Source organism: Anopheles moucheti, chromosome 3, assembly GCF_943734755.1.
Source record: "Anopheles moucheti chromosome 3, idAnoMoucSN_F20_07, whole genome shotgun sequence".
Taxonomy (NCBI): domain Eukaryota; kingdom Metazoa; phylum Arthropoda; class Insecta; order Diptera; family Culicidae; genus Anopheles; species Anopheles moucheti.
In genome coordinates this window covers 7,609,227-7,636,507 of record NC_069141.1, presented here as the reverse complement: position 1 = coordinate 7,636,507, position 27,281 = coordinate 7,609,227, and the positions used below count along the sequence as shown (strand labels likewise).

General features: G+C 44.3%; 4 protein-coding genes and 2 pseudogenes across 4 annotated transcripts; 3 read left to right on the top strand and 3 right to left on the bottom strand.

Moving 5' to 3' along the window:
* Positions 1-10,234: 10,234 nt before the first annotated feature.
* LOC128304290 (gamma-secretase subunit pen-2) lies at positions 10,235-10,931 on the top strand. Its single transcript, XM_053041452.1, has 3 exons — positions 10,235-10,367; positions 10,463-10,567; positions 10,636-10,931. Exons 1-3 carry the CDS (start codon positions 10,307-10,309, stop codon positions 10,773-10,775), a joined length of 306 nt encoding a protein of 101 aa, XP_052897412.1. The 5' UTR covers positions 10,235-10,306; the 3' UTR covers positions 10,776-10,931.
* A 251-nt stretch (positions 10,932-11,182) lies between these two features.
* On the top strand, positions 11,183-19,470 carry LOC128300361 (cilia- and flagella-associated protein 57). Its single transcript, XM_053036389.1, has 8 exons — positions 11,183-11,355; positions 11,425-11,508; positions 11,639-12,543; positions 12,620-13,155; positions 13,229-13,714; positions 13,780-14,017; positions 14,090-15,171; positions 18,750-19,470. Exons 1-8 carry the CDS (start codon positions 11,183-11,185, stop codon positions 18,897-18,899), a joined length of 3,654 nt encoding a protein of 1,217 aa, XP_052892349.1. The 3' UTR covers positions 18,900-19,470.
* LOC128300362 (sphingomyelin phosphodiesterase 1-like) lies at positions 15,174-17,834 on the bottom strand. The gene is made up of 4 exons (XM_053036390.1): positions 17,583-17,834; positions 16,545-17,508; positions 15,697-16,243; positions 15,174-15,615 (listed from the first exon to the last, which is right to left on the bottom strand). Exons 1-4 carry the CDS (start codon positions 17,698-17,700, stop codon positions 15,253-15,255), a joined length of 1,992 nt encoding a protein of 663 aa, XP_052892350.1. The 5' UTR covers positions 17,701-17,834; the 3' UTR covers positions 15,174-15,252.
* Positions 19,471-19,649: 179 nt separating the features above from the next.
* LOC128300364 (glucose-fructose oxidoreductase domain-containing protein 1) lies at positions 19,650-21,138 on the bottom strand. The gene has a single exon (XM_053036391.1). The coding sequence runs from the start codon at positions 21,136-21,138 to the stop codon at positions 19,879-19,881; it is 1,260 nt and encodes a 419-aa protein (XP_052892351.1). The 3' UTR covers positions 19,650-19,878.
* A 965-nt stretch (positions 21,139-22,103) lies between these two features.
* On the top strand, positions 22,104-23,513 carry LOC128304250 (uncharacterized; annotated as a pseudogene).
* A 1,360-nt stretch (positions 23,514-24,873) lies between these two features.
* On the bottom strand, positions 24,874-26,262 carry LOC128304239 (uncharacterized; annotated as a pseudogene).
* Between the last annotated feature and the right edge of the window lie 1,019 nt (positions 26,263-27,281).

The following is a 27,281-nucleotide window of genomic DNA, read 5'->3' as shown; positions in this document are numbered from 1 at the left end:
TAGACAATCACTATCAGGTTCTGTTACCAACTTACTCATCCGGTGCTACAACCTCAATGCGTTCTACAATCAATTGAATTTGAGCCTCCTCTATCCATGTGGACGACCTAACAGGACTTTATGCGTTGTATGTGTGTCATTCTCATGACGTGAACAGCCCACCATAGCCTGGTGAGTGTAATCCGCCCCGTATAGTTCATAGAGCTCGTTATTGTAGCGACTCTTTCATTGTCCTTTCACACATACGGGACCAAAAATCCTTCAAAGCATCTTCCTCTCGATGTCTCAGACGCGTATTTGAGTACTGGACTCCATACGTACTATATAGTGCCAGCTTCGTTCGTTGCGATAGGTGTTTTGAGTAGAGAAATGGCTTCAGACTATCAATGTTATTGTCGATGCTGACCTTAGGCCCCAAAAGATAGGAGAAATTTTTGACGACTTCGAAGGGAACTATTTGTACGTGCGTAATCCGAAGATTTATGCCGCCTGCTCAATGCGTTGCTAAGCCTCCGTTACGTAGGATAGCCGTAAACCAATGATGGCATATAGTCATCATCGTTAACAAGTTGGTCCTCGAAGATTCCAGCTCCAGGTCGCGGATGGCTCTCTCTAACACTAGGTTGAAGAGTACACAAGATAACTCATGTCCTTGACGAAGATCCTATGATGGTAGCATTGAGGTAGTGTTCCATCAACCATCACATGACGTGTGACGTTGACCATTGTCAATCGTATCAGTTTGGTAAGCTGGGAATTCAAGTTCTGATAGTCCTCTTAACTATCCTTACTATCCTTATGTCTATCATCCCCAAAATCCTGATAGAATCAAGTATCGATCCCTCTTCTAATAATCCTCCATTCCAACCAGCTCCCATATGCATCCCGCATAAAGCTCACAAAGTCAAACCAAGAATTAACGCCACACAGACGCACATTCATCGCTTACAATCACGACTTCGCCACTCTACTTTTGCCCACCCCGTATGTCGTTCGTCGCCTGTGCGTCCACTCAAATCATCGGCATTGGGAAAAGCAGCGGCGGATCAAACGGTAGGCGGAGTAGGCGGTCGCCTAGGGCCTCGTCGTGTTGGGGACCCCAAACAATTTGAGCCAATTGTGCGATTTTTGGGAATTTAACAGAAGAGTTAATTTATAGGAAGAAAATTAATTGAAAAGGTAAAAAATTGATAAAATATATCTTCCTTAGTTATACAAAACATTTGTTTCTATGTAATTGTTTAAATGCAAAGAAGAAAATCGACTTTGTGACTTTAAAGTATAAACGAAATTACACCAGGACCGGGGCACTAATTTTTCCGTTAATCGAGAAAAATTGCTTCGAAAACTACCAGTTTCCGAATGTATAGTACCAGGAGAGCATCCACGGAAGAGGTAGCTCCTGGTACTGCGCCGTAAGGTATGCAATGTTTATACACTAACTTTGCAACCAACTTGCAATGCAATGCGCCGTAAGGTATGCAATGTTTATACACTAACTTTGCAACCAACTTGCAATGCAAGTTTGGTGCATGCAAGAAACTTGCAAGATGGCGCCCAACTTCGTACTTGCATGCAACAAACTTGCATGCAATCTTGCATGCAAGTTTTCGCATGCAATGTCTTGCATGCAAACTTGCATGCAAGAACTTGCATACAAACTTGCATGCAAACTTGCATGCAAGAACTTGCATGCAAGAACTTGCATACAAACTTGCATGCAAACTTGCATGCAAACTTGCATACAAACTTGCATACAAACTTGCATGCAAACTTGCATGCAATCTTGCATGCAAGATTGCATGCAAGACATTGCATGCGAAAACTTGCATGCAAGATTGCATGCAAGTTTGTTGCATGCAAGTACGAAGTTGGGCGCCATCTTGCAAGTTTCTTGCATGCACCAAACTTGCATTGCAAGTTGGTTGCAAAGTTAGTGTATAAACATTGCATACCTTACGGCGCATTGCATTGCAAGTTGGTTGCAAAGTTAGTGTATAAACATTGCATACCTTACGGCGCAGTACCAGGAGCTACCTCTTCCGTGGATGCTCTCCTGGTACTATACATTCGGAAATTGGTAGTTTTCAAAGAAATTTTTCACGACCAAAGGGAAAGTTAGTGTTTAAACATTGCATAACTTTCGGCGGTTTTCGAGCAAAATTTCTGTATAAGGTGCTACCTCTTCCGTGGATGCTTTTCTGGTATCGGAAATCTGAAAATAGCTGGTTGGTATGGAATTTCGTACCAGTCGATGGGAAGTTTGTGCGAGATGAACGATGCTTTCCGTTTCATCCATCTTCCTTACACTAGCGATCGCTCTCACGGATTTGACAGTATGCAATGCAATAGTGATGGGCAAATTTATTCCACACTGCAGGTGTCACCTCTTGAAAAACATGTTTTTCTGGTATCGCAAATCTGAAAACAATTGTGTTGTTCATGGTCTTAAACATCAACATGAGCGAAACAGGTTTCTAACTAATTTCTCTGATTGTTACCGTGAAGTAAACCGATTGAAAACTATACCTTGGGCGAAAAATCGTAGAAGGCGTTGGACTACTCAGGATACGTAAATGTACGTAAATCGTAAAAAATGTGGCGTTATAGTTTTCCTTAGCGCATACAAACGTTTATATAAAGACTAGCTTACTAGGCCCATTTACAGGGCTACGCAACTGAATTCTGAGGTGTACGCAAAGGAGCTTTTTTCCGAGACTTTGCTGGTGTTGTTAAATCATGTTTGAAGTACAACTCCCTTACACCGATAATGCCGTAGCCCTGGGCCTCCAAGGGGATTGATCCTCCACTGGGGAAAAGGTTTAACTGGCTACAACGTAGTTCTGACCGTTTCCCTACTCTCTTTCTCTTTCTCTCTTTCACGCTGCTGTCGTTATTTCGAAGCCTCAAAACTTCAGCTGAAAGATTCGCTATGGTCGCGATTAGAGATAATGTGCTTTTATTTACGACATAATAAATGTTCGAATAAAATATGTACCGTCCGGTGCAAAATGTCCACAATGAGACGCTTGGTGCGCTGCGGTGGATGATGTGCATGCGATTTGTCGGAAGTGAGCACCAGTCGAGAGTTGTGGGAGTGGGGGGTTTTGTTTATTATTATTATTGTTATTGTTATTGCACGCGAAGAAAGGAAGGAAGTGTTCGATAAGGGGCTGGTATTTGCGAGGGTGGTTCGTTGTACTATTTGCTGCCCAGATTTGTCCACACTTTGCAGGCGAGATGTATTTATGTCTTCTTGTATGAGAGTGTGTGCGTGTGAGTGTGTGTAAGCTTAAACTTGCCAGTATCACGACGAAAGCGTCCCACCAGATGAGATGAGGGGATCGATCGACTCTAAAGATATGCCAACTGGAACGGAAACCGTCTTGTTGGGTTTGAGATCCAACGGCAAATTAAAAAGGTTCAAAAGTTCTACTTTTTCTCATCATCAAAATGTCTTTTCTTGAGTAAGTAAGAATGTAGGAAATGGCCATAATATTATATTATAATATTAAAAATATTATCATCACGCTAGCGCAACAAAGCACAAGTAAGTCCGAATGAGCTTATTTACCTATCGCTAAGCATGTTCACAAAAGTAGCAACCCACCAACCCACCTATCCAACCTGCTAAGTGTGGCTTTTAGAAGTGGCCTTTTCTGCGGCACCATTCGACCCAGCAACCGAATGGCTTCATTTGCAAGGGAAACGACAACCACACACTTGCATGCAAAACTACGCCGAAGAAGCGTCACCGCACGAAACAGTAAAAGATGGTGCTGCACCAAATCTACCAACCCCCAACCCCCAACCCCCCCCCCCCCCCCTCCACATTTCCTCTCTCTCCCACACGGCGGTCCAGTTGGATGGAAAACACCGTGGCGAGAATCGGCAGGGGATGTGAGAAAAAGTCAAAGGTGTGTCATTAACTGGTGCGATTAAGATCCAGCACCGGTTCTCGGGAAGGCAACGCAAAACGATCGTCCTGGGTTTTGGGTGGGCAGTGTGCGAAAAGGAGAATAAGGATGAGGGGAACGTGCAGGGCCAGGGGCAGAGCATAAACGTTCTTTGGTGGTTGGGGGAATAGGTGATGGGAACAGAAAACGACAGCAAAACGACAGCAATTAATTGCTTGACTTAATTGTCTAAATTTAACATCATCGCACTGTCACCAGGAGTGTGAAGAAGATGACTCGTGAAGAAGGTCCACTGGGCGAATGAATGAAGAACTCAATGTTATGTTTCTCTCTGTACCAGAGCGGGTTCAATCGAGAAAGGAAATCATTTAATCGATCACTTGGTTCAGCTCGAAACCATCGTCAATGCTCGCACGTCGAACAATGAGCCGAACAACATTGTTGCAGCATGTTGATCCACAGTCGACAAAACGGTTTCTCAACCGATTAAAATACCACCAGCTCAGGGGAATCGTGATCGTGGATGCATCGGATGGATCGGCTCTCCGCCCATACAAAACGACACCACCAAAAACCAGTGCCCACTATAGACCCAAACAGTTGCAAACGCAAATGAGACGCGTTCGTCGCTTTGCCACTCGCGCAAGTCTTTCCGTGCACGAACGGAGAGTGTAAAGCCCGCAAACCAAAACAAAACCAAACTAACGCTGGCAGCCAAAAACTGTTGTAAAACACATTTTTATTGACATTTCTGTACGTAGGGTGTTGGGTGCGGATCGTCCGGCGTCGTAATTTGCGCGATCCGCAACATTCAGACGCAACAAACGCCCGATTGCCACGCCGTGCCATCTCAATCAGACCCAGCTACCCTACTGGCCGGACCATCTCTACAGCCGTCTGCCATTCCAACAGGCAGGCATTTTACAAGCGCTGCCTGCACTAACGCTCCAAAACCGCTCATTTAGAACACGGGCGAAAACGAGATAACGACGATCGCGAGAAGCGTAACACTCGCACACACACACACGTCGGACGGAAGATTTCAACGACCGCAACCGCGGCCTAACGGGCTTCCGTTAATTTAGTGACAAATTATACACTATTAACTCCGCAGCAATCGTTAGAAAATTTGATGGTAATAATTAATCTGTACGCTAATAAAAACAAACGATCTGTTTCCCCCTGTTGTTCTCCACCGTTGTTGCCAACCGTACGCGGGTTCGGTATCTCTTCGGTGCTGCTCTATACGCACTCGTTCCCTTTACGTGACACTCTTGCGAGCAGTAGACACATACACACACACGCACACAATCACCTACAAACATACGAAAATATGTCGCCTTTTTTTTTGTTGTGGACTTTGCTGGTAACATCAAACAACCACAGACCGGTGGCTGCATGGTTGGGACAAATTGTTCAAACACGCTCCATTGCGTGGCTCCCTATTTTCGCTACGTAAGATACGATTAATGTCCAGGACATGGGTAAACTTTCTGCGGCACTGTCTGTGGTTTTGGTTTGCAAACGCGTTCAACTGTTTTGCCACCGATTTACACGCCAGTCGAAGATGTAGCTCTAAATGCTTACAAAGTAAATGATAACAGGCGTTATGATTTAACAATTTTATAAATTAATCGAATGATTGCTTAAGAAGAATAATAGTTATTAGTGTACTGTAAAGTACTAGTAACTGTTATTAGGATACATATAATAATAAGTCGAGTTGTTCGCTGACCTAACATTTAGTTCGAAGGTTTTGACCTCTACAAAACTGCTGAACATAAAAATATTTTAAGTTCTAATATAGTACATCAAATATTTCTCTGTAGTGGCTCGCGTCACCTATATTTGGGTGATGATCTGGTGCACTTGTGATGTAATTTTTGTTTGCATTTTTTACACGGAATAAATAATTCCAAACAACTGTACAAATAGGTAATGAACTGTAAAACAGTAATCTAAAACTTCTACACTTAAGTATTGTTGACTTAGTTAAATAGAATCATTATTTTGTTTATGTTGTACAAATTTAAAAAATATCACTCCCAGTCAAAAATATCATCCTGGCTTTACTCCGATGTCTACTGCCATTGTTAGTGCCGAAGATGTGATTTTTTTGTTACAACCAGCCTTTGACAATTGTTGCATGAAAGTTTTTTATTTTTTTCCCCAAGTGTTTAGCACATTATAAGTCTGCTTACAGTAATTGTCGCAGGCGGATTATTAAAAAAATATTTTTTTATATTTTTTATAGCGATTTGATAGCAATGTCGATAGTGACATTATGGGCCAGCAGCAAACTTCACAAAATCGTCCGACTGACTATACAACCATTGTTCTCTTTTTGATATCTCAGCTAAATCTTAAAATCTATCAAAACAGGGATTGAATCTGTCTCACTACAAATATCTAAAACGAAGTAAATCAAACTCCATCCTGCGATCAATTCCGATAAACATTACCCCATCGCCAGTGTTCCCGAACGATCACCGTTCGATCTGTCCGTGTAATTACCGATCAATAAAAGTCCGTCTAGCGCGAAGCGCCTCCTCGCATTCCAGCACCATTACCTAACCGGTTGGGACGAATAATAAACTCCCATCGAATGGAGCTGGCCCATCGTATCCTAATAAATATTTTATCGCCACAAACGCGAGGCAAACTACGGACCTACCGAAGCTGTTCTATAAGTAAGCTGATTAAAATATGTACATTCCACGGTGGTTTACTACAGGCGTGTGAGAAATATTTGCATGTTTCGGCAAAGGAACGGCCCAAACAAACACACACACGCTCCAGATAATTGTGCCCGTCTCCTTTCGGCGTCGGCCTTTTTTTTCCTTTTTGGCCTGCATTAACACCAATCCACCCAGGCCGGGCTGATAAAGATAAGAACATGAGCGATATTGTATGACACGTTCAATTCTGGCTTTACTGTCATATATCCGATTTTATGATCAACCCCATCGCCGGCCAAGGTCCCCTTCCCCTGTTCGCCCAATCCCGATGATGACGATGAGGCGACCGAGATTGGCACATTAAACATCAAACGGTGCAGAAATGACAACACTTTTAGAAGAAAGGCCTCCTGCCTGCAGAACTTTGGCGCGGTAGCGAGATGCAGTGGCCGCAAAAGAATTCACAGCATGCCCAAAACCCACCGATCGCGGTGCATTGATCGCGGTGCTGACGAGAAAAAGGGGTTATCAGGTAGCGTCTCCTCCTCTCCCTCTCTCACTCCCGCCAACGAGTATGCAACTCTGCCCGAACGCATTTTAGTATCCGTCTGTCCGTTTGTTTATTGGCGCGTTTGTTGTTTTGATTTTTCTTCCCTCGATCGTCGTGGAGAGCTTCGTCAGAGCCTCGTCGTCGTGGTCATCATATTATATCGCTCTATAAAAATGTAGTAAAAACACCAGAAATGTTTTTCTCATCTCCAGCACGATGTGCTGTTCCATCGTATCGATCCGATTTGCTTTTTTCCCCCTTTTATTTATTTGCACCCTCACCGTTCATTTAACGTGGTGTACGGGCTAAGTCTTTTGTGCAGTTAAATTTGCCTTACTTTTTTCCCAAATCTTTTCCCTTGTTTTGTGACCAGTTGTTGGATGTTTATTCTTCTACAAGATACAAAAAAACATACCAATACTGTCCCTCCACCTCGCTTTTGTCACCTTCCACGCAAACGATTCGTCTACGAGCAGAAATTAATAAAACGGGCGAATTTTGGGTGCACGGTTCGGTAGAGTGCAAATTATATGCACATAATAATTTTACGAACTTGTGGTCACATTTCGTGGTTGCAAATAGGAACAAAGTTTTATGCTACAAGGATAACGAAAAGCCAAACGACGGTGTTCGCTATCGAACTATAACAGAACCAACATGCTAGTTTATCGGTGCAACAAAACTAATTCCGAGTTTTTATCAATTAAACGATGATTTAGCACCCTAGAAAGTGTATAAAAATGTAATTTTTATCGAAAGACTTCAACGATCGCATAGGACACGAACCTGGTAAAGTCGTGTTTGTACAACCTACACGTTAAATACAAGCGGATGGCATCGCTCGCCTGTGGATATCTTCAACCGGGCCATTGCATTTTATTGCCCTTCCAACAACACCCTCCCCTCCCTTCCTCCCCCTTTCCCCTGTCCCGTACGATGCAGACGCCGAACAGCCACCGTCCTTCGTCTAGCTAATTGCCTAAAATCACGACTCTAATCCATTTATGAGGCCAATAATTTCCAAGCTTTACACCAACACCACCAAATCCCCACCACTTCTCCACCTCAACCGTGACTGGCGTTTTTCCATCCCCAGCCTCCCCTACCCTTATGCACTTTTACACTTACCGCACAGCTCCAGCAAGATTCGTTCGTCGACCGCTTGTTAGTAGTAGCTGCAAACGAAGAAAACACTCACTATTATATGGCATTGATGACTATGTGCCACTAATCGGTCTGACGTTTATCTACCCGGGTTTAATAATTTTGTTTTTTTTGTGTATCTTTAGATTGTGAACATTAGATACTAAACAGCTGAAATCCATTTGCCAACGGTACTCACCGCCACTAACGACGAAATATGAGAAATCTATAATTTAGGGAAACATCTTCTTCTTCCACACCCAGAGACCTCCACGCCGGTAGCACGGGGAGTTATTGTCCCCTCCCCAAAAAAGAGACAACCGCCCCGATTCGGCAACGACCCGAACCGATCGATACGCGCTTTAAGCGGCTAAATGATGGCTAATCGTTTTCGTTTTTTAGGCTAGGCTTTAGGTGATGCCGCCCGCTGGCTGGCTGGTTACCGTAATGGCTATATCCTGCATCACTCATTCTAACGATCGTTTGCTGTTAGAAATTTCAAAAGTAGCGACCCCCTAAAAGCGACATGGAGCAAGAATGCGGTATGCTGCTAATAAATAGAAACCGTTTCCGAGCGTTTCTCAGCCTGTTTTGTCAACCAGCTACGGTTAAAGGATCCATTTCGATAACTATTGTAGAAATGTGTTTGTGCGTCTGGGTGTTTGCGGTCTAAAGGGGAAGGCATTAAGAAGCGATCAGGGAAAAAGGCGAAAGGGATGGCGTGGAGGTTGAAGACTAACCTTCAGTAACCGGGCAGAAACCAACAAACCCAAAGACCAAGATATATTGTAATGGTTATTGTTATTGCAGACCAAGATGAAACGCCTGTAGTTATGGGGTTATGTGGTTTGGTTATTTTTCGGTCTGCATCTGGAACACTCGTGTGGGGTAACGGGTTAAGGAATTGGAATTGTTGTCTTTCCCGCTTGCTTGGGGAGCACCACTTCATTCCCAACCCCAGCCCAACGTGCAATTCGTAGTTCCGTTTCGCGCCAAAATTGCCTCACTCCTAGCAGCAGCCCAACAGTTGAAAGAAGCGAAGACAAGACGGTAAGATCAATCCGGTTCCGCCGCGCTGGGAGTATGTTTTTGGGGGCCACCGCAATCTCCCCTTAGGGTAGACAATGGGTAAGATGGAGCAATAATATTTATTATTTTGGGATGCGCCGGGTGTGAAGTAAAATCGGAATCGGGACCGGATGCACCCTGCTGCCGGAGTTCTACCAGCAGTATATTATCGTACGTTGACCTTCTCTAAATGGGTGTGTAAGAGAATGAGCATGCGACATAAAGGATCTCGAACATCCGCTTCGAACTGCTTACTAATGGGGTTGAAAGAGGATCTTTCATCGATAAAGAGATGACTCGAACGATAAGAGAAAAAAGGACTTTGATGAGAAGTAGTGAATATTATTTCCGTTATTATTCTGCTTGTTTGGAAATGACATCATAGCTTACACTACGTATTCAAGCTTTTTTTCTTATATTTGTACATTCTATTATGCTAATCGACATTCTATTTATCGACTATATTTCAAGTCTCCCCAACCACGCGGAAAAGACAGACAGTTCCTTAACCCGTTACACCAAACGAGTGTTCCAGATGCAGACCTAATCGTTGTGAAATTCTTTAAACTTTTAAACAGTGATTTCTTATTCAAAGCTTCAATACAATTTCTATATTCCTACATATCTCACAAACTCTTATTTTTAACGACCATGGACCATAAAAAGTTTATATTTAGAATAAAACTTAAATTCCATTACTGTTGTTGGAAAAACGACGACTGTTGTGAATTTTTTCATAACAACCGTTTTCTTTCATTGTGAAATATTTCAACACGTTTTGAGTGAAATGTTTCGTGTACGTTACATAGCGTTATACTACACTACTGTCAATTTCTAACGTCAATCGAACGGCTGTGTTTGTTTACATTTTATCTCTGCAACAACAAAACTTGCTCAAACTCAGCGTAAAATTCGCATTTTCCCCATAAATACCCCACAACGAATAGAAAATGGATCTATCGCGTGCACCAAACGAAAGAAAGCTATATCTGTGCAAGTGGTACTTTAAAGGTAAGAAAGCTTCGGGCTGGGAAAATCTGGTCCACAAAAACTTTGCTCCACCGATCCATGATTACTCATCGTTCTATGGCGGGTATATTTTGCAGCCGGATTTGCGCTGCTTCCTTTTCTGTGGTCCATCAACACAATCTGGTTCTTCAATGAAGCGTTCCGCAAACCTGCTTACGATGAGCAGAAGGAGATTAAGAAATGTAATCCCAAATGACATACTCCCCGGAATCTGGTACTAATCGGTAACGATTTCTCTTGTCCTTTCCAGATGTGATATTCTCGCTAGTAGGATCGATAGTGTGGATTGTTGCAATCATTTCGTGGGTTATCACATTCCAGCTAAAGCGAACCGAGTGGGGAGAGTTTGCCGACAACATCAGCTTTATCATACCTCTAGGGCAAGCGTGAGGCTTCAACCGTAACTAATTAATTGTACTTTTAAGAGCGAAAATCATTGTCATCAAGTATTAACTTCTAAAATGGGAATAATTCTTACTGTAATGTAAATCCTAGAATGAATGTTAATTTCACTCAAAATTACTTTTTTCTAATAAAGCCCCATTAGAAACAACCTGTTGCGCTCCCTTGTTTGTTTCTTGTTGCCTTTTCTATAGTCATCTTTGTACTGTTTACTAGCAACCGGTGGAGTGTTGTTGCCATGCTACCATTCCATTCCGTTCGTTGGTTACTTTGTTTGGCATGTTGCCCTACATTGGGGGTTTTAACCAAACTTTCCTTCATTGCTTGTCTTTCTGTCGCAAAAGTGGACGTTGCGCAAAGTTTTATCTGCATTCTAGCAAATTCTCGGACTCATCATGGAGAAGAACAACCGCTCAAAGCAGATATCAATAGTACCCAAAAATGCGTATGGATTACGAACGGATATACAGGGGAACGTTCATTTCACTCTCAAGCAGGAAATCATTTATCCGGTTGCGGGAGTGCTGGCCATCCACGATTTTACCACCAACAAGCAGAAGTTTTTAAGGCACGAATATCGAATACTTTTTCCTTGCTGTTCACTGAAACTTTGTATCACTTTTCTTTCCAATTACAGATTTCCTCAAAACTGCCACCCGCAACGGATCGTGCTAAGCCCTAACCGCAAGTTTATAGCCGTCGTCGAAAGAACTAACGATAAGTAATCTTCCCTTGATATGCTAATCACCACATAACGTTAATGTTTCTCGTTTTGTGTTAATGTTTCTCGTTTCTCGTGTTAATGTTTGTTAATGTTTCTCGTTTCTGTTTTGTGTTTTGTTTGCTCTCAGTAAATCGATGGTGAACGTGTACGAAATCGAAACGTTGCGCAAGCGAAAAACCCTTCAACTGCCTGCGGACTGTCCGAATACGCAAATCGGTAACGTCTGCTTCACGCATGACTCTCGCGGAGTGGCGGTCCTGTCCGTCGAACCGGACGCATTCCTCTCGATCTTTTCGTTCGACAAGAACGATTCGCTCATCATCGGCCGTGCGTCCAACTCGAGCCAGCAGGGCCAAGCGGTCTATCTTTCCTGCAATCCGAACGATGCCACAATCGTCGCGGTCGGTGGTTACTACATGCTCAAAATTATGAACCGCACCGACAAGGGTTTCGGCCAGATCGGTACGATCAAAGGTGATGATCTGCTGATCACGTCCATGACGTGGCTGTCGTCGGATGTGCTGGCAGCCGGGACGGCCGAAACGGAAATCATCTTCGTGGAGTCGGGCGAGCTGAAGATCCGACAGCGGGCCGACATGATCGAGACGGTGGATCTGTCCGGCGAGGGGGACACGGACCTTGGTGCGACCACTTCGGCGGAAGTTGTAGGGCTGAAGCACGAGGTGCTATGTTTGACGCAGTTCGAGAAGGGTTTCCTGTACGCGATCCACAACGTGGTGCACGTGTTTGAGCGGGAATCGAACTATAACTTCCGGAAGAAGTCCGTCATACGGGTGCCGGTCACGCTGTACGATGAGAAGCAGTACAAGATCATGAACGTGGCGGTTAACGAGGAGCAGGATACGATTGTGGTCGCGACGATGCACTCGCAACTGTACATCGGTATGCTGATCGTACCGGAAACGCTTAAGATCAGCGAGCTGGTGTTTCAGAATCTTGGTGAACCGCTGCATATAAGCGGCATTATCGGGATGGCTGTTTGCTCGTGGAAACCGATCGTTATGACCGCATGTAAGAGAGCACGGAAATGATTTTTATTACAAACTTCCAACAATTCTTTTCGCACGACATTGTTCGTTTTCCACAGCTCGCGATTTGACGATACGCGTCTGGAACTACGAAACGATGAAAGTGGAGTTGGTGAAAAAGTACCAGATCGAAATTGGAGTGATTGCTCTACATCCGTCCGGATTCTTCGCCGCCGTGGGCTTTATCGATCTGCTCCGATTGCTTCAGATACAACTGGACGATCTGAAGGAAACAAAAAGCTTCAATCTTGCGAGCTGCACTCAGCTGCAGTTCTCTAACCAGGGACATTTGTTGGCCGCTGCCCACGGGAAAATGATTACGCTTATATGCATCTTCACGTTCGAGCCGGTACAGATGTTGAAGGGACACAATGGCAGCATTCTGAGCTTGGCCTGGTCAACGGATGATGGAGTGCTGGTGTCCGGTGGTAACGATGGAGCGATCTACAAATGGAACGTCGTGACTGGTGAGCGATTGGAGGAGGTCGTACAGAAAGGCATTCAGTACCGTTCGATAGCGCTCACGAGTGATGCACACTCGGTGTATTCCATCACCAATACTGGGTTAATCCGAGAAGTTGCCAAGTCAGATATTGTAAGTTTTAGCTCATTGCATAGACTCTCTAGTTGAGATTGGAGTTAATAGTTTGACTATTTTTTGTATTAAGGCACGAGAGTTCAAAATCCCCGAATTGACTCCACTCACCGACATGGCACTGGCCCGGTCTGATGCGATGTTGTTCGTGGGCAGCATCAAGGGACACCTGTACAATGTGCAGGTCCCACTGGTAGATACTAGCAGCGGGAACTGTACAAACTTTCGCTTTTTCAACACCAAAGTTACGAAGATTTGCATCACGTACGATGATTGTACGCTGATAACAGCGGCCGACGATGGAACACTGATCATCTGGCGCATTCTAAACAATGAAGGTAAGACGGCACGTCATGCGCCGGAATTGGGAAAATGTTCGGATGTGCTGATCGCACGCCAGGAGCTGATCGAAAAGAACGAATCCATCAACACACTGGAGATGCGCATCCAGCAACAAAGCATGGAGTTCCAGTACAAGATGAAGCAGGGCGATGCGTTCCATTCGGAGCAGATGCGTGACATCCACAAGGACTATTGTGCTGCTATTGAGAACCTTAAAGTAGGGACTTGCTATTTGCGGAGAACTCTTGAGTAACTTAACATACTTGTGCTTATTGCCAACAGAAAAAAAATATCGATATGGAACAGGCACACACGGAGGAGTTCAACCTGATCACGGCCAGCATAGCACAGGGCAAGGAGGACCACCAGAAGGAGATGATGGACTTTGAGGCTCAGTTCCACGAAAAGATTATCATGGAGTACGACAAGCTGACGAGCATGAAGAACAAAATGGACGCGATGAGGGAGGAGTATGAGGTTAAGTTACGTCGCTCAGCCGGTTGTTTACAGGACACTATAGGTAAGAGAACATCGCCCTTATACAATTAGCCGTAGACTCTGACGCATCTTGTGTTTTCCTTCCTCTCAAAAGAATCGATGGAAGCAGACCAAAAGAGACTTCTAAACGAGAAGCAAGAGATCATCGAAAACATGCTGAAGGATATGGAGCGCAAGCGTGCCGAATTCGACGAGTACTGCCGACAGGTGGATGTCGACAACGACAGACACAAGGTGGAACTACAGCTACAGTACGAGAAGAAGCTCCAGGAAGAGGAAGAAAATTCCATCAAATGGCGGGGCGAGGCAGGTGTGCTGAAGAAGAAATTTTCCACGCTAAGCCGCGAGGCGGAAGCGTACCGGAAGGAGATTGAAACGATGCAAGCCCAGCACGGTAAGTTCCAGCAAAGCATCCGGCAGCACCAGCGTGAAATAGATGGTCTGCGCAAGGAGTTGGCCGAACGGGATGGTACAATACGCGACAAGGATCGGAAGGTGTTCGAGCTGGGGAAGAAAAATTCCGAGCTGGAAAAGTACAAACAGGTGTTGTCGATGAAGATCACCGAACTGAAGGCACAGATTGAACCGAAGGAGCGCGAAATCAAAGAGAAGAAGGAGTTCATATTGGAGATGGAGAAAAAGCTGGAGGAGCTGCAGCAGAACAACAAGCAGTACGAGTTGCAACTGCAGGAACTTCGCGACAAGTACTGTGGCATAGATCTAGAGTTGCGTCGCGAACGGAATCGGTTCCGGGCCTCCAAAGCCCAATACCAACGGTTGTGCGGTGAGATCTACAATGTGTCCGGGTTGATTCAACGTCCCGAGCAGTTGAAACGCAGCGTCAAGGAACTCTGCCACCGGTATTCGAATGACAAAGAGCTGCAAAAGTCACTCGCACTAGACGAGGACGTGCAGAATGAGTTTCTGCGCCAGCGAGAATATCTCGAACGTATGACCAAAAACGCCAAACAGAAGGCCAGCAGTCAGCGCAAGGATGCCGGAGAATTGTTTAAGCTGAAGAAGGAAAACATGGAACTGCTGGCGGAGTTGAACATGCTGCGTGAAATGCTGAACGAAAAGCAAAGGGACTGTACGCGGATGGAGGCACTCCTCGGACTGTCCAGCAAGGCGGTCTCTCCACGCCAAGCGAAAGAAAAGCTAGAGAAAGCGGTTGCGGTAAGTATTAGCATTGTTCACACCTTCAAAATAGTACAATTTTTCCAAATTCTGCTTAAAAATCACAAAATCTAAGCCGAACTATTTCCTAGAAACCGCGGTGGATGCATTCGTTTGCATTGCACGTTCATATAAAAGCTCGCAGGCTGTTTCGTCTGCGTGCTCAGTACGAACAATAGCGCATAGCGCATTTCTCAAACAGGTTCCCGTGCATCCTTCACGTATTAGCGGATCGGAAAATTTTTGCTTCGTTTGCCAATACCGTTGTAGTTGCGACTCGGACTGAGCAAACTGTTGCACGAGACGTTGTAGAGAGTTCACGCTGAGATCCGACAGCTGATAGTGGTTCTTAAAAGAGTACATACGATACCAAGAGGGTCGTCGATCGGGTGTTAGATTCGCTTCGGTAAGGTTGTACATCCAGGTCTCTTGTTCGACGGGTACCTAAGGGTAACAGGCAGGTTCATATTAGCTCACCGCGTCCTTAATTGAAGGCTTAAGGAAGCACAACCTCATCATACTTACAAACGTAACTGGATCGAACTGGAACACCTTGTAGTTCGGGTTAAGCTTGGTAAAGGTAGTCGTTGATCCACCGTTCCACGCCACACTGACCGCACGTGATGGATCGTCTCGTTTATAGTATAGATTGAACTCATCCACATGCGAATGTCCATTAAACTGCCCCGCAATGATGTGTGCAAAGCGTTCGACAATCTTGCGATATTCGCGTGTCCAACCGATAAAGCAGGAATCGTCATACGAAGGCACATGTGCCAAGATGTGGACCCGCTCGTTTGCCTGTTCTGCAGCTAGCAACGTGTCGTGCAACCACTGCAGCTGCGGCAGAAAGTAGTCAAGGCTGTAAAATAGCCAAAAGTTGTGCACGAAGCAAGGATTGTTGTTGAGCCCGATAATGCGCACCCCGTAAGGAGTTTGAACCGTGTAGTAACCACCTTCAGCTAGCGTTCCTCGGATGTCCTCGATTGGTAGCCAGTCGTCCCACTGCTCCGCAACGAAGTCGTACAAATAGTTGGTCCGGAATGATTCGTCGACGTTGTGTGGAGCGTATCTAAAACCGAGCGATTCTTGTTTAATAATGAAGTTTTTATTTCCCGCTAGAGGGCTTAGGACTAGTGTTGTGTGCAGTGAATCTTTTAAGAAGAGTCATTATTATGAATCTTCAGTGAGGAGTCATTCACATCAGGAATCGATTCTCATAAGAATCTTGAAATCTCAGAGGTGGAGGTATCCCCAAAGATTCATGGATATGTGTTATAGAGATTCAAATTCATTCATTCAGTTCAAAGGTTCATCCAGATTCATGAATGCAGCTCAGATCTGATGCATTCAACAGTACTTAGGACACTTACAGGTTAGCAGGATGCGATTCGTGATTACCCAGTACCGGATAGAGTGGAACTTCCGGGAAGGTGCGCTTCATCAGATCAAACACCTGACGCATCGCAAATTCATTCGTTTCGATCGTCGTATTCCAGGTGAAATGATGCACAATGTCACCGGTGAAGTAGATTGCATCAATCTTCGGGTGCTGCTCACGAATATGTTCCATCACGTCCACCACAGCATGCCACGGTGTATCACAGTCCCGGTAATCACCCCAATACCCAGCGGCCGTCGCCGTCGTAGCCGGCTTTAGATCGGGCAATGTCCGACAGCAGGCTTCCGCCTTACAGTCCGCATTTACACCGACCAGATACTCCGGATCGTAGTGTATATCCGTAAGATGAACGATCGTTAATGGTGTGCCGGACGTTTTTCTTGGTGGCAAATCATCTCTAGAACACGAACCAGCTTCATCCGAAGACCCAAACATTGCCGATCGCACGTCCGCCCGGGGAGTGATGTCAACCGATCGGTACAGTGTCGCTTCCGTTATACTTCCAACATCGCGCACACAGTCCTGCTCCTGCAAAAACACTTGACAGATATCCTCCGGGTCTGGGAACGGTGTACGATTGCGCAGTACATACTCGATGACCTGCCCATTCATGTTGACGATACCTTCACACAGATACTGCTTGAAACCGAGCAGCCGACAGATGCGCTTCGCGAACGTCCACACCCGTTCCGTGTTGCCCTGCCCGTTCACGATCGTTTCGTTGTAGTAGCTCAGGAACAGATACGAGCTGGACATGCACGTGAGACACCGTGCCGCATCGCGAGCACGTGCAAATCCATCGATCAGAAAGTTACCGCTCAAACGTTCCCGGTACTCGGGCAGCAGTTCAAAGTACGGAACATATTGGTCATCAGCCACCTCGGATGCTTCGATGATGGTACGCACCCTGGGCAGCAGTGCTTGATTGTATTGTGCTGTGGTTGGAGAAAGTGTGATAGGCTACTTTGTTGCATCACTCCACACACACTGGACTGTCGTTTCATCTTACCTAGGTCTATTCTGTACGGCGATCCACGCGGTGATCCTGGGGTATCTGCTCCGTGGACTTGACTAAGTACGTAAAACCCACCAACGAACACCAAAAACCAACTTCTCTGCGGTAACATTTCGAACGATCGGATGAAAGTCGACTGTTCTGAACCAAGTCCGATAACCTTCTGAGGATTAGCAAGACACGGCTATTGTTTGATCTTGCGGCACAACACACATTACTGAGCACTGAATACCGATTCCCTCGTACGCGGCTAATCAAAACTGCGATAGTAACTCGTCTTGTTTATGTATATGATAATGATATGCGTTGATGTTTGCCTTTTTTAATGAGTACGCCTATACTATACAGCGGAACGATGGTAGTAAAGGTGAGTTACTTGCCGTCCTGTGCCGTTGGATCGGTTCAACTGACCTCGAGAGCGTATTCTCACACGTATCGGTATGGAATTGGAACACCAATTTTTTATTGAAGCCAAGCATATCAATGCTTTAGATACTATGAAGGTAATCTGGGTATGATAAGACCCTGAGGAATCTCACCCTTGAGTGGTTATGTGGTATGGTGCTTAAGGTCGGATGCCTATGCCCTTAAACAAAGGTCAATGTTTAGTAGCTATCTAAGTGAAATTCACTTGGTACAGTTCTATTCTATTTCAACCAATAATTATTTCCCTTTTGTACAAAAGAATCTTCCGACGCTCGGAATTATAATCGGTTGGAGTTCTATATCTTCCGTTTTTTAACGAAAAAAATTATAAAAAACTTTTTTATTTCAGAATCAAAAAGACTCTTTTGAACAGATTCACCAAGCACAACACTAGTATCGTCGAAATACCTCTGATCATGTTAGGCTTGTGAGCGATCAATCGTGAAAGAGATCCCATTTAACGCTGAATGCACCGGGTGGAACGATCTGCATGCAAATGCATAACATTTTTCTCACCTCCCATATGTGCGTCTATGATGCAATGCCGAAGCAGCAACCGATTGGTTAATGCAAATCGCAACCCGTCTATAATTACAGCATGAATATAAACTAACAATCGGGCGGAAAAATGATTGTAACGCCTGCACTTGACCTACATGTGGGGATAGCAAGAGGAATAATAGCAAACCGATGTTTATAACTGTTTCACTTACCCATGCTTTTTCTTCGCTGTAGGATCGCGATGCCCTCGAGGCACATCATCGGGAACAGATGGCCAAATTGGAGGAAATGGTACGCGCACTGTCGAACGAAAATCAAACCTTGCGGTCGGAAATGGTTGCCCAAACTTCTCGCAAAACAACAACACCAACGGGTTGTAACTAAAATCTTTTGGCGTTTGAAGCTCCACACATTCGCTCTCACATCCGTTATGTAGTGGCGATATTCGTTTTATTTTGCCCAGTTGATTAAATTTGAATTGTCTGTTTATTAAAAATTGAGTAGTAAATTATATTACCATATTTTTATTATAAATTAGTTATCATATTTACCTTTTCCTTGGCTACCACTCAAACTCCCCGCTGACGAATACGGAATTGCTTACAAACGAACCGACTTCCAATTCCTGGTACCAAAAGAGCATCCAAACGAAGAGGTAACATCACTACCCCTGCAGCGTGTGTTCTTTCGTTTAGAAAGGCAATCGGAATTAATGCCCGTGTGGTTTGCCAGTTAAATTTGTACGTGATGATAAATATTATTTATTATATACTTTGTATTACTTTGTAATGATCGAATGTTTACATAAAGAAAAAAAACAACAGTAAAGAGCCATACATAATTCGTTCGTACGAAAATGCACATCTTATTAAACACTAACGGCAATTTGAACGAACAATGGTGCATCAGTAAGAGGTATGACAAATAGATTAATCAACGAAAGCAGTAACGAAACAATTTAGACGGACGAATAAATTAGAAACACGCTATGAACTTTTAAAAGAATAAATAAGCTTAGTCATACGTACGATAAAAAAACCCCCGATAGTGATTGTAAAGGTTTGTACTCCACGAGTATCAAAAAGACGAAGTACAGTATACCGGATGTCTTTTTAGCAAGTTGTGATCGCGACAAGATCACCCATTGTTGTTCGCGTAAGGCATTAAATACTAGTACTAGTATGTTATTAGTAGAAAAAATGCACAATAAATAGAACGATTTGTGTGTGTATGGGCGGTGTAAAAAAAAAAAGAACAATACTTTCCGCTTCCCTAAACGCTTCTATAAAAAATGATTCGACCAACCAATCTGGTTTCTAATGTAACCTAAAAGAGGGTTAGGTTGATTACATCCGCGCATAGCTTAAAAGTATCCGGTATGATTAATACTGGGATCGGCCCGGATGGCCGAGACGGATGCGATGCGGGCGGCAGCATTGGTGAGTACATTTTGCTTCTGTTGGTTTGTTGGTGATTCGGAGCGGACGTTTACCTTCGTCCAGCACCGTTCATTGCTCGACTTGCGGATTGCATCCAGTACTGCCTGCACGTATAGGCCATCCTCGAAGGTGGCTGCTGCCTGTACCGGCTCCTTAATCCAACCCGCACTTTCCTTGTTCGGATGGAAAGCATCCCGAAGGGCACCGACCAGCTTGCACAGTCCCTTCACATACGGTCTCGGCAGGGTGGTGTCGGAGGTGGAAAATTGAAGATCCTGCACGTCCACATACAACATTTCCTCCTTGATAGCGCCCGTCTCGGCGTTCAGCCGGTGACCGACCAGATCACCTCCGCGCACGGTCAAATGACCCGCCGGGCCGTAAATGACAACTTCCTGCTGAAACGCATTATTCGACTCGTGACAGTTTATGTTGACCGTCACGAGCCCACTGGTCGTGCTTCCATCACTCTCGAGTTCCATCTGAAACGTACAAACGTCCGGTGCGGCTACTCTCCGAATGCCCGTGTGCGAATGTGATGCGTACATTGCGTACGTGCGGACCGTTCCATGCACTCGGGCCGCTTTCCGTTCCGTCAGGAACTTCACCAGGTCTATCACATGACTGCCTACGAGATTAAGCGCTCCACCACCCATCGATTCATCGCACAGCCAGTCGTACCGTTTCCGGTTGAACAGTGGACCCATTCGCACCTTCACATCAATTAGCGTCTGATCGAGACAGGGGCCCGGTGCCCCAATGTAACCTTCCTGGATAGCGCGTTTCATGTGTGCAATCGCTGGCAGAAACCGCAGTGAGTGGTTCACGATGGAAATAAGTGTCGGATAATACTGGCTGGCTCGGACCATCTTCAGGGCATCGCTCTGCATCAGTGTCATCGGTTTGTCGCAAACGACGTGCTTGCCTATGCCGAGTGCCTTCACCGATATCTGCGAGTGCAGAAACGGCGGACAGGTGATGAACACCAGATCAACATCCTTCCGCAGCAATACATCGTCGATCTTGGCCGTGTGGAACGGTATCTTTAGCTCGAGTGCAGCCTGTTCTGCTTCCTTCCCAGTGCGACCCCATATCGCCACTATGTTGAAGCCCTTGTCACGCAGGATTGGCACGAGCACGTGGGTCACTTCGCCCGTGCCGAACATCCCGATTCCTGGCAACATTTTCCAATGAATGAATCACGCACTCACCGCAGGAAACACATAAACGCACGACACGGAACACGGACAGCAGGAGATACAGCAACGTAGTAATGTTGTTTTATCATGCCTCGCCAAACTGTAAACAAATCAACGCACTTTGACAGTATGCCACATTCATAAACAATCGCAGGGTCAACGAAGGAGACAACTTTTAGAAATATTTTGTAATACATTTTACCAAAAAATCACTAGTACTACGCAAAAGGTCACAGAACAGGCGTTTCTGTTTGTTTCCTTTAACTTATTGTTTTAAAATACCATTGCAATCGGAATAAAAACATAAAAAAAAATTTTGTTTACGCCATGACTGCGCTCAGCCCATATTGTCATGTCAAAATTGTGTCCAGGGTAACTTCGAACCCGTCAGCATGTTTATCACTCGTGATCGAACACTTCGATCGGATGGAAATTTTATCGCAAAAATCGAAAAAGTAACAGGAGCGAAGAACACGCATGGAGGTAACATTCTATTAATTTTCAAACCAACTGGTTTTCTGTTTTCATATTTCCGTTACAAGGAGAGCATGGCCGCAGCAGGAGAGCAGCCGAGCAAGCACAATTCACGCGCTTCCCGGTAGATGAAATGCATGAAATGTTTCATAAAATGTTACATGAAATGTTTCATGCATGGCTCTTTATTGCACTAAGCATCGTTGATCATATTCTCTTTCAATTCGAAAAAAAACATTTACTGCATTGGATTACATGCATTGACAGTAGCTTCAATGGCATTATGTTGCGTTTGTGGCCCGATTTCATCATGAGGTGTTTTTATCTGTGCGTCATTTTACCGGCACTGCAGATGTCAAACGGTGCGCTGTTGACAGGAGAGCCTTACATCAGTGCGCTTGTTAGGTTTTGTGTACTGAAGCTTGACAGCTCGGGTCGTGTGTGCCTTCATTTTGTTTTTCCAGACAGGACGCCGAAAAGAGTGCGTCATTACTTATAACTAATCGAATAGAAAAGTGATGTGTAACGCAATGAAAATGTCCAAACGGAACGCTTGGTCACGGGGGGAATCACTCGCGCTGCTAGACATTCTGGGGAGGTGCTGCATCCCCTTCCTGGACGGTACGATCAACAACCGGAAAGGCTAATTGTATCGCCAGATCGAGCACGAAATGCAGCGGCGCGGGCTCACCACCAATCGCGACGCCCGGCAGATAGAGCACAAGTGGATAACCTCAAGTTTAGCTTGAGCTCCGGTACAAGCTGGAGGTGTAACAGCGTAGAAATAACGACACCGAAGCGTGGCTACCGGAACTGAAGCCGTGCGAATTCTACAAGGAGCTGGACGACCTGTTCACTGCGGTGGATCAGCGACTTGGGAAGAATCCAACGGAAGAAACATTTGAGACGTACTACGGTAGGTTACATTGTAGCCATTCAATACCATTCTATTGTGATAACAATGTTTCCAAGTAACAGAAGAAGAATTTGTCACTGAAGAAATGCAGGAACTTGCGGTAGATGACGATGCGGTTGTAATTGAAGAGATTGTGTACGATTCACAAGATGCGCTTGAGTTTGGTAAGTGCGAAGAAGCGACAGTGAGTTACGACAGTGAAACAAATCTTATTTACTATTGTTTATTCCCCCTACACCTTTGCAGAAGAAGCCGCAGCAGCTGCCAGCAGTTCCAAAGGACAGCAACAATCGTCCGCACAACCACCCACACCGGCACCACCACCCACTCAGAAACGGAAGAAGCTAACGGTGGAAAATATGGACGGCTTGTTGGTAACGATCTGCGCACTACAGAGAGACCTCAACGATTACTTTAACCGCTATCAAATGGAATTCATCGAGAATGAGTTCGAATCGTTCCGGGAGAAGGAGAAGGAACATCTGCTACAACTCAAACTCGAGCTGGAGGTATTGAAACAGAAGTTTTTGGCTCGAATACAGCAGATTGCTAGCGGTGATGGAACGGTGGATACGGGCAGTGATGAACCGGTTGCAAGCGAATCGAAACGACGCCGGGTTGCTGTTGCTAGACGAAAATAGGCTAAGGTGTTTTGTTAGTTGCTAGTGGTAACCGTTCGAACAACCAAACAGAGATTGTAATGAAAGTTTGGTCGAAGTAGTCGCACCAAGCTGTCAACGCCGTGTGTGCTGTGTGGATAAACAATCACTATCCCCTAACAAAACAGGTTGAAAGCTTGCCCGGATGCTTATAGGTTATGTTTAAGGTGCAAATTGTATGCATAAATCGAAAGAAATTCCCTACATATCGGGAAGCGGTGTCTCAAAAAGCTTGTTGAGAAAAACAATTACAAAACGATTGATCGGGACAGATGTTCAAACCGACACGAAGGGGCTCTTCAGGTGAACTATTTGGAAATCAACGAAAAACCTTAATTTTGTTTGAAAACAAGTTTAAAAATACATTTCAACCATAAAACAATACTCCCAAAGCATTACTCAACGTTTGGCCAGCAAAAAAAACACGGTGCTATTATCGGTACTTCCATCCGACGGAAATTTCCGAAAATCGAAAAAGTAACAAGAGCGAAGAACACGCATGGAGGTAAAATTTCATAAATTTTCAAACCATTTTCAGCATGTTTATACCCGCGATCGAACACTTTAATCGGATGGAAATTTTTTCCCGAAAATTGAAAAAGTAACAGGAGCGAAGGACACGCATGGAGGTAACATTGCATAAATTTTCAAAAAATTTCAGCATGTTTATACCCGCGATCAAACACTTCGATCGGACGGAAATTTTATCGCAAAAATCGAAAAAGTAACAGGAGCGAAGGACACGCATGGAGGTAACATTTCATAAATTTTCAAACCAACTGGTTTTCTGTTTTCAGATTTCCGTTACCAGGGGAGCATGGTTTTCAAGAGGTGACACCTGGTACCAGCCGAGCATGAAATTTTCATCAAATATTTCATGAAAAATTTCACGAATTTTTTTCATGAAAAGTTTCATGAAATATTTCATGAAAAGTTTCATGAAATATTTCATGAAAAGTTTCATGAAATATTTCATGAAAATTTTGTGAAATTTTTCATGAAATATTTCATGAAACTTTTCATGAAATATTTCATGAAGCTTTTCATGAAATATTTCATGAAAAAAATTCGTGAAATTTTTCATGAAATATTTGATGAAAATTTCATGCTCGGCTGGTACCAGGTGTCACCTCTTGAAAACCATGCTCCCCTGGTAACGGAAATCTGAAAACAGAAAACCAGTTGGTTTGAAAATTTATGAAATGTTACCTCCATGCGTGTCCTTCGCTCCTGTTACTTTTTCGATTTTTGCGATAAAATTTCCGTCCGATCGAAGTGTTTGATCGCGGGTATAAACATGCTGAAATTTTTTGAAAATTTATGCAATGTTACCTCCATGCGTGTCCTTCGCTCCTGTTACTTTTTCAATTTTCGGGAAAAAATTTCCATCCGATTAAAGTGTTCGATCGCGGGTATAAACATGCTGAAAATGGTTTGAAAATTTATGAAATTTTACCTCCATGCGTGTTCTTCGCTCTTGTTACTTTTTCGATTTTCGGAAATTTCCGTCGGATGGAAGTGCCGATAATAGCACCGTGTTTTTTTTGCTGGCCAAACGTTGAGTAATGCTTTGGGAGTATTGTTTTATGGTTGAAATGTATTTTTAAACTTGTTTTCAAACAAAATTAAGGTTTTTCGTTGATTTCCAAATAGTTCACCTGAAGAGCCCCTTCGTGTCGGTTTGAACATCTGTCCCGATCAATCGTTTTGTAATTGTTTTTCTCAACAAGCTTTTTGAGACACCGTTTCCCGATATGTAGGGAATTTCTTTCGATTTATGCATACAATTTGCACCTTAAACATAACCTATAAGCATCCGGGCAAGCTTTCAACCTGTTTTGTTAGGGGATAGTGATTGTTTATCCACACAGCACACACGGCGTTGACAGCTTGGTGCGACTACTTGGACCAAACTTTCATTACAATCTCTGTTTGGTTGTTCGAACGGTTACCACTAGCAACTAACAAAACACCTTAGCCTATTTTCGTCTAGCAACAGCAACCCGGCGTCGTTTCGATTCGCTTGCAACCGGTTCATCACTGCCCGTATCCACCGTTCCATCACCGCTAGCAATCTGCTGTATTCGAGCCAAAAACTTCTGTTTCAATACCTCCAGCTCGAGTTTGAGTTGTAGCAGATGTTCCTTCTCCTTCTCCCGGAACGATTCGAACTCATTCTCGATGAATTCCATTTGATAGCGGTTAAAGTAATCGTTGAGGTCTCTCTGTAGTGCGCAGATCGTTACCAACAAGCCGTCCATATTTTCCACCGTTAGCTTCTTCCGTTTCTGAGTGGGTGGTGGTGCCGGTGTGGGTGGTTGTGCGGACGATTGTTGCTGTCCTTTGGAACTGCTGGCAGCTGCTGCGGCTTCTTCTGCAAAGGTGTAGGGGGAATAAACAATAGTAAATAAGATTTGTTTCACTGTCGTAACTCACTGTCGCTTCTTCGCACTTACCAAACTCAAGCGCATCTTGTGAATCGTACACAATCTCTTCAATTACAACCGCATCGTCATCTACCGCAAGTTCCTGCATTTCTTCAGTGACAAATTCTTCTTCTGTTACTTGGAAACATTGTTATCACAATAGAATGGTATTGAATGGCTACAATGTAACCTACCGTAGTACGTCTCAAATGTTTCTTCCGTTGGATTCTTCCCAAGTCGCTGATCCACCGCAGTGAACAGGTCGTCCAGCTCCTTGTAGAATTCGCACGGCTTCAGTTCCGGTAGCCACGCTTCGGTGTCGTTATTTCTACGCTGTTACACCTCCAGCTTGTACCGGAGCTCAAGCTAAACTTGAGGTTATCCACTTGTGCTCTATCTGCCGGGCGTCGCGATTGGTGGTGAGCCCGCGCCGCTGCATTTCGTGCTCGATCTGGCGATACAATTAGCCTTTCCGGTTGTTGATCGTACCGTCCAGGAAGGGGATGCAGCACCTCCCCAGAATGTCTAGCAGCGCGAGTGATTCCCCCCGTGACCAAGCGTTCCGTTTGGACATTTTCATTGCGTTACACATCACTTTTCTATTCGATTAGTTATAAGTAATGACGCACTCTTTTCGGCGTCCTGTCTGGAAAAACAAAATGAAGGCACACACGACCCGAGCTGTCAAGCTTCAGTACACAAAACCTAACAAGCGCACTGATGTAAGGCTCTCCTGTCAACAGCGCACCGTTTGACATCTGCAGTGCCGGTAAAATGACGCACAGATAAAAACACCTCATGATGAAATCGGGCCACAAACGCAACATAATGCCATTGAAGCTACTGTCAATGCATGTAATCCAATGCAGTAAATGTTTTTTTTCGAATTGAAAGAGAATATGATCAACGATGCTTAGTGCAATAAAGAGCCATGCATGAAACATTTCATGTAACATTTTATGAAACATTTCATGCATTTCATCTACCGGGAAGCGCGTGAATTGTGCTTGCTCGGCTGCTCTCCTGCTGCGGCCATGCTCTCCTTGTAACGGAAATATGAAAACAGAAAACCAGTTGGTTTGAAAATTAATAGAATGTTACCTCCATGCGTGTCCTTCGCTCCTGTTACTTTTAGAATTTTTGGGATAAAATTTCCATCCGATCGAAGTATTCGATCATGGGTGATAAACATTCTGAAGTTGGTGTGATAATCAATAAAATGTCACCTCTACGCTTTTCATTCTCACATATAGATGACACTGTATCGAACAGAGTTTTAAATTTTTACACATAGATGACACTGTAACGCGAAAAGCTTCTCATTCTTACGCATAGATGACACTGTAAGTCGAGGAGCTTTTCATTCTTACGCATAGATGACACTGTATCGTAAAGAGCTTTACATTCTTACGCATAGATGGCACTGTATCTTAAAGAGCTTTACATTCTTACGCATAGATAACACTGTATGTTAAAGAGCTTTTCAGCCTTACACATAGATGACATCTCCAACTATCCACGCTTGTTACTTCACCCATAGCTACCAACACCGTCTCAATAGGGATTTGAAAATCGAAGCAACTAAGTCTGGAGATGTTTAACATGCCGATGCATTTCAAAATCTTATTGAAAGCCGTTATTAAGCAGTATTTG